The 7,500-nt window shown below is 30.1% G+C and overlaps 2 protein-coding genes across 2 annotated transcripts in view; one reads left to right on the top strand and one right to left on the bottom strand.

Annotated features, from left to right (window-relative positions):
• HELRODRAFT_183126 (hypothetical protein) overlaps positions 1 to 2,842 on the bottom strand; it is a gene marked incomplete at both ends in the record, with an annotated part of 11,026 nt that extends 8,184 nt beyond the window's left edge. The window contains 8 exons of the mRNA XM_009033826.1: positions 59 to 273; positions 520 to 588; positions 683 to 775; positions 950 to 1,238; positions 1,422 to 1,475; positions 1,571 to 1,629; positions 1,928 to 2,044; positions 2,624 to 2,842. Coding sequence (XP_009032074.1) covers positions 59 to 273; positions 520 to 588; positions 683 to 775; positions 950 to 1,238; positions 1,422 to 1,475; positions 1,571 to 1,629; positions 1,928 to 2,044; positions 2,624 to 2,842 — 1,115 coding nt within the window. The remainder of the gene's footprint in view (positions 1 to 58; positions 274 to 519; positions 589 to 682; positions 776 to 949; positions 1,239 to 1,421; positions 1,476 to 1,570; positions 1,630 to 1,927; positions 2,045 to 2,623) is intronic.
• A 1,233-nt stretch (positions 2,843 to 4,075) lies between these two features.
• The window catches only part of HELRODRAFT_194796 (hypothetical protein), a 5,772-nt gene continuing 2,347 nt past the window's right edge, over positions 4,076 to 7,500 (top strand). Inside the window, exons 1-2 of the mRNA XM_009033825.1 lie at positions 4,076 to 4,704; positions 5,622 to 5,710. Of these exons, the coding sequence (XP_009032073.1) occupies positions 4,543 to 4,704; positions 5,622 to 5,710 (251 nt within the window). The 5' untranslated portion in view covers positions 4,076 to 4,542. The remainder of the gene's footprint in view (positions 4,705 to 5,621; positions 5,711 to 7,500) is intronic.

Raw genomic sequence — 7,500 nt, 5'->3', positions numbered from 1 at the left:
ACACACACACGCACACAAACACAAACCAACACAAACAAACACACACAGACACACACACCAACTCACAGAAACTTTATTCCTAATATTCGAGTTGGTTTCCATCAATTTATCCAGAGCCTCTTGGCCAGCCGTCAGATTGGAGCAAAACTCCCCATAGAACAAAAATTTTTCTTTGTTGGCGATAAAGCAGTCGGCGATGTTGTAGGTCGCTGTGGTTGTGGTAGTGGCCAGACGCAGAGCCGATTCGAAGTCAATATGAGTTTGCCATAATCGCTAAGAATTATTTTTGTTTGTTTGTGTGTCTGTGTGTGTGTTTGTCTTTCTCTTTCTCTCTCTCTTTCTCTCTCTCTCTCTCTGTGGTGTGTGTGTGCGTGTATGTGGTGTGTATGTTAGTGCGTGTGTGTGTGTGTGTTTGTTTTTCTCTTTCTCCCTCTCTCTCTCTCTTTTTCTCTTTCTGTGTGTGTGTGTGAGTGTGTGTGTGTGTGTGTGGTGTGTGTGTGTTTGTGTGTTTATTATTACCTCAATACCGTGAAAGATGATCTTATGGTCACCGGGGGAGAGGACGTTTTGTAGGGGCATCATGAATTGCTGAGTGAGGGAGTGAGTGAGTTAATGAAATTAACGACGGATGAATGAATGAATGAATGAATGAATGAATGAATGAATGAAGAAAGGAAGGAACCAGTTTAATCATCCTCAAAGCCTCAACGTATTTCTTCTCCGTCTCCACGAGTTCGTCGATGCACATTTCTTTCTTCGTTTTCGCTTTGCTCTCCTAAAATGAATGAATGGATGGACGAACGAATGAATAAATGAGTGAATGAATTAGTGAACGAGTGAGTAAATGAATGAATGAATAAATGAATGAACAGACGAACAAACGAACGGACGGACGGACGAACGAACGAATGAATAAATGAATGAATGAATGGATGAATTGATGAACAACCGCAGCGGCTTGCAGACTCCTACGAATAGAGCAGAGATCGTCATATACAGAAGTATCTTTTACATTTTGGTAGATATCGGCGTCATCATCGTCACCAAAGTTGTCGCTGTGGCTGTTGTGGTAGATGTCGTCACTGCTGACGCCACCGATGTTAAAAGTTGTCTTGTTGTTGTTGTTGATGATGTTTTCGTTTACAATATTAAAGTTGCTTTCATAGATATTGTTGCTGTTGTTGTTGTTGTTGTTGTGGTTGTTGTTGGATGTGATTTCCTCCGAATCTATGGAGACTCTGGTAGTGGTAGTGATGATGATGATGATAACGAAAATAATTATAGATATATTATTATTATGAAAATGTTGACGATGATGAAATGAAGATGAGGATGATATTATCATTATCATTATTATTATCATTGTTATTATTATTATTATTATTATTATTATTATTATTATTATTATTATGTTGACTAACGCTTCAGACATGTCTTTCAGATCGTACTTAGATGTTCTATTCAATACCAACGGCCTACATGTTTGATAAGCATAATAATAATAACAACAACAATAATAATAATAATAATAATTGTTATTATTATTATTTCTATTAGTTGTATTATTTACCTTATTTTGTTTTTCGAGGCTTTCTCTGAGATAGACAGAGCGGACAGTGTGTGAACCACCTAGCGAAAATTATTATTATTCATTATTATTAATATGATTAATCATTATTATTTATTATTATTAATATAATTAATTATTATTATTATTATTCTTATCTTTAATCTTTTATTTATATGCATTTCACTATCTTGAACTATTTCCGGCTTCATTTTTTTTTTAATTTTTCGGTCGATAAAAATCTTCTCAAATATTATTATTTATTATTATTGTTTATTATTATTATTAATTATTATTATTAATAATTATTATTATTAATTGTTATTATTACAAATAATAAAACAAATAATCATATGGAACCTTCTCGAAGTCTATAGAGTGAAATAGATCAGACGGATTGAAGAGGTCTTCGTCTTTCACAGCGAATAAGGATTTACATTTCTGTACGAAGACCTTGGCGTTTCTCATACACAGAAACTAAGATAATTACGGTTATAATTAATTATAATTATGATAATTATGGCTATAATTGTTAATATTATAGTTACGAATGAGTGAATGAATGAATGAATGAATGAATGAATGAATGAATGAATGAATGAATGAATGAATGAATGAATGAACGAGAAAGTGAATTGCACTTCTGTACGAAGACCTTTGCGTTTCTATATACAGAAACTTAGATAATTACGGTCATAATTAATTATAATTCTAACTGTGGTGATAATTTTGATGAAATAATAATTAAAATAATTATGGAATAAAAGGTGAGATAGAACAAAAGGGAGAGAGAGAGTTAGAGAAAAGAAAAAAAGTATGACAGTTTCAGTGTGGGCGAGTCTGTCTTTGTGTGTGTTTGAGTATGTGTGTGTCTGTGTGTGTGTGTGTGTGTGTGTGTGTGTGTGTGTGTGGAGTATATATGTGTGTATGTATGCATGTGGAGTTGTATATGTATATATATGTGTGTGTGTATGTGTGTGTGCGTGTGTTGTGTGTGGAGTATACGTGTATGTGTGTGCGTGTGTGTGTGCGTGTGCGTCCGTAGAACTAACTCACTTGAGACATCTTGGGGTTTTGACTGAACTCCTTATTGTCCACCGATCCATCGAGTATTTTATTCAGCAGCTGACACAAGACTACACCATCCCTCAGGTAGAACGCCAAATCTTTTGCAGCGACTTCAGTGGCGATCAGCAGCTTGTGGTCTGGAGGTATCAGCTGGTAGTACGCCAGCCACTCGACGCATTTTTTCCAGTCGTGAATAATTGTAGACATGGTGTTCTTTATATATTTTTATCTTATAATTTATTAAATTTATTATTATTTCGTTTTTTCCTCCTTAATTTTTATCATATTCTTATCATTTTAACATAATAATAATTATACAATTATCCATATATATTTTTTTAATTATGATTAAATTAATTATAGGTAACGTATCTAATTGCGTCTCAACTCTATTTAATTTAATGAGAGTAACATGTTATAATTGATTTGCCCTGCGGCCAAAAAATCTACATAATTATAATAAGTTAATTGAATTAATTAATTAATCCAATTAATCGAAGGCAAAGTTAATCTAACAAACACACCAGAAAATATAAATTATTTATAATGTAATATATCTAAATAAGACAAAGTTGAGTCATGTCAATTAATTTAATTAATTAGCTCAAACCAATTAGTCCAACTAATTAGGTGATTTTAAATTATTGGTTGATAAATAATCGAATAATCGGCTAATATTCACTAAATAACGTTTATTTCGAAGTAAATTAGGTTTAATTTGACAATAAAATAGATTAATTGTTTGATTTCTTGGTTAATTAATCACTTAATTAACTAATATATTCTCATAATAACGTTCATTTCCAAGTAAATTATGGTTAATTTGACAAAAAATTGACTAAATGTTTGATTTTTCGATCAATTAATCAACTAATATATTATTATAATAACGTTTATTTCCTGGAAAATTATGAATAATTTGGCGAGAAATAGTCTAATTTGTCTTAATCTTCCAAACACGGATGCTGAATTGAACTTCCTCGTCTCCCAAAGCAATGAGCAATTATATAGAAATAATAGGAGTGAGTTTTAATTTCGTCATTTAACGTGATTATAATTAAGTTTTCTTAGATTATATTTAAGGATAATTAATCTAAAATGTTTTTTTAATCGTTATAATTTAATCTTTGTAGAATTCATTTGAGGAAAATGTATGAATTTGATGGTTAAAGATGAGGTTTTCATAGATCTTGCCTGTAATTTTAGAGACGCAGCGAATAAAAAAAACTCTTTAAAAACGCTCATAAACTACTTAAATAAATAAGATTGTTTATTTTTAATTTAATTTGGCAGGAAATATAAAATTTTAGCGTAAAAAGTTATAAAAATAATAATAATCAATTTAGGTTTTTAGGTCATCATTAAAACTGAAATTAACTTTTACACTTTCTGTTCTAACTTCACTTTTTAAATGTACTATTATTTTTTTACGGAAAAACATTTCAATTGTTTATTTTCCTTCGAAAAAATTTTAACTGCAATTTATTTTAACAAAATGAACAAATTAATGATTTAGTTTTATAAATGATTGAGTCTGCGAATTTATTTTTAAATTTTTTTAAACTTAACACTGACACGAATTGAAATTGAAATCCAAATTTGCTATATCTGAGAATTAGTGTAGTCATTGATTTAGTAAGTTTAGATTAGGTTAGTAGTAAGTCGAGTTTCACTCATCTATCATCTCTCTTTGTTGCATTACCAGTTGGAAAATTGTACCCTAGATCAGTGAATACACCACAAGAGATTTTCATGTTATAATAATCTTCTTTAATTAAGAGATACAACAGTAACTCATGTTTTAAAGTTAACACGTCACACTGACTAGTAGTTCTAAAAGTAGAGTTGTTTAAATTAAAGGCAGATTAGTGTAGGTAAGGTAGTGTAGTGGTATAGTAACAGACGACATGTCCAGTCCTCTAGGAGAGATTTCCACCGTCTGCCGTCTGAAATGGGTCCCAGACAGTTTATACAACAGAGCCATCTTTGCAATGACTTCAAACTATGAAGCATTCAAATCCGATGTCGACTATTTGCCAGAGCCAGTTAGGTTCGACGTTTACCTCAAGGTGTCTGTGATATATTTTAATATTTTTTTAATCTGATGATCTTTTTCATTTTTTGATATTTATTAATTATTTTAATATTTAATAAATGTGGAAAAATTCACTTTCTTGACTGCAATATGGTGATGGCAGTAGAAAGGCTAGCAAGTACATTCTAAAATAAACTGAACATAGGGGTCAGAGTTCACATGTATGCATAGCACATACATTTATGAATTTTATTTTATGTGTTTTATACATATACATTACATTCATAAACAATATACATATAATATGTTTACATTATATATTTAGGTTATATATATATATGTATATATATATATATATATACATATATGTATATTAAGATAACATATACATATATTACATATAGATTGCATATACACATTACATAGATACATTACATATACACATATTATACATATATATATATACATATATTATATATATTACATATATTATATACACATTACATATATACATATATATACATACATACATATATACATATACACATTACACAGCACAAAAAAGGTGTTTTCGTATTGTTAAAATGTTTGTGAAGTTTAAGCAACCAGAGAGTTTTGTTATTATTCAAATTAGACACCCACACTTACGATAAGTCGCAAATTTGCTTTAGTTTAGTTTTTCATACCATTTCATCATCATCATGATTTTCTTTTATTTCTATTATTATTTTCATTAACCCATTATTATTATTATTTTTACTATTCTATTATTCTAATTGTTATTATTATTATTAACATCCTACCTTGGGCAACTGGATCTCTGGACGCTAAACGAAGATTGATTGTTATTATTATTATTATTTTTATTATTATCCATCATCTCCAATGCTAATCATCAGAATTAAATTTAAATCTTATGAATCTAATTAAATTAAAATAATACCCACCCAGCTATACGACAAAGGCCTGCTAACACAGTTAGGCCACGAATTATCGAGACTCGAGGTCATGGCCTGTATGCTGAAGGCCAAGGACAAAAGGTCATATATATATATATATATATATATATATATATATATATATATATATATTTTTTTTTCTCTTTACCAACATATATATAAATATATATATATGTATAAATATATGTATAAATATATATATATATATATATATATATTTATATATATATATATATATATATATAAAAATTTTTTTTTTCTCTTTACCAACATATATATATATATATATATATGTATAAATATATATATATATATATAATACATAATTATTATTTTTATTACGTAAATAAGTACATACGTTAATATGTAAATATATGTATAATAATTGTGATAATATTACGATAGCATATGCACTGCATGGTAATATTTATGTTATAATAAAATTCACATACACACACGCACGCGCACACACACACCATACACACACACACTCACTCGATCAACTTGACGCAATAGTAATTAATCTTCGTTTAGAGTCCAGAGACCCGGTAGTTTCCTGTAAGAACTAACTTCTATTCAAATTGGTCGATAATTTAAAAAAAAAATTGATAAACTTTTAAACAACCTTCACACTTCTGTCTGTTGGGTCACTGGTTGAATATCACCACATTTCAACTACTACAAAGTGCTAAAGATCGGGTTTTGGGGTGGTCGATGGTGGCCAATGTCTTGAAAGGATAAGGAACGAGAGAGAAAAAAGAAGAAACCTTAAAATGGTAAATAGGTACCTACTGCTATGCCGTAATCTACCACTAATATCTGGCTTCTTAGTCTTTTTCTTCCACCATTCATCCGTCTATTCATCCAAACTCTGCACTGGCTTTTTGTGTGCAAGAAATTATGTAGAAGACATCAAACTAATTTGTCTGTACATACGTGTGATTGTAAATATATCGGGAATGGTTTGAATTGATTAGATTCGTAAAATTTTTAAATAGATCGGTAAAGGTTTGAATTGATTAGATTCGTAAAAGTTGTAAATATGTCGGTAAAGATTTGAATTGATTAGATTCGTAAAATTTGTAAATATATCGATGAAGGTTTGAATTGATTAGATTCGTAAAAGTTGTAAATATGTCGGTAAAAATTGTAAGTTGATTAGATTCGTAAAATTTGTAAATAAATCGGTAAAGATTCTAAATTCGTAAAAACTGTAAATATATTGGTAATGATTGTAAGTTAATTAGATTCCTAAAATTTGTAAATGGAATAGTGAAACTAGGCCATTGAATGAAACTTTTTTCTAAGAGAAATGGATTCCTAGAGGGGTAGATTAGGCGATATGGTCCACCCAATCTATTGACTTGATGTGGATGTGTGTGAAGATGCAACGAGTATTCGTCGAGATGAAGATGCTTCTCATAAATAAGATGCTTCAGATAAGTAAGATTAGAAATTTCATAGATCCGACCGACATTTCCTATGAATAAATATATACTTCAACTCACTTGAACCGGAAACTAGAGCTACGAAAAACTATCATTATTGGATAAACTCGACCGTTTAAAACAGAGATAAATTTGGATGGAAGTCCTTCGTAACAACCCAAGTTGGTCATACAGTCATAGGTCATACAGTCACAGGTCATAGGTCATTTTATTTTCATTCTATGAGTGTCTGTGAGCTAGCAACAACGACGACAACACACACACACACGCAGTACACGTACACACACACACGAAAACACATACTGCATGTTATATGCGTAGATCTCTTTGCATTTGCTTCTAACGATTAGTTATTATTATTATTATTATTAGTAGTAGTTGTAGTAGCGGTAGTAGGAGTAGTAGTTGTAGTAGTAGTAGTAG

The sequence above is a fragment of the Helobdella robusta genome, assembly GCF_000326865.2.
Source record: "Helobdella robusta unplaced genomic scaffold HELROscaffold_99, whole genome shotgun sequence".
Taxonomy (NCBI): domain Eukaryota; kingdom Metazoa; phylum Annelida; class Clitellata; order Rhynchobdellida; family Glossiphoniidae; genus Helobdella; species Helobdella robusta.
This window is presented reverse-complemented; position numbering and strand designations above follow the sequence as displayed.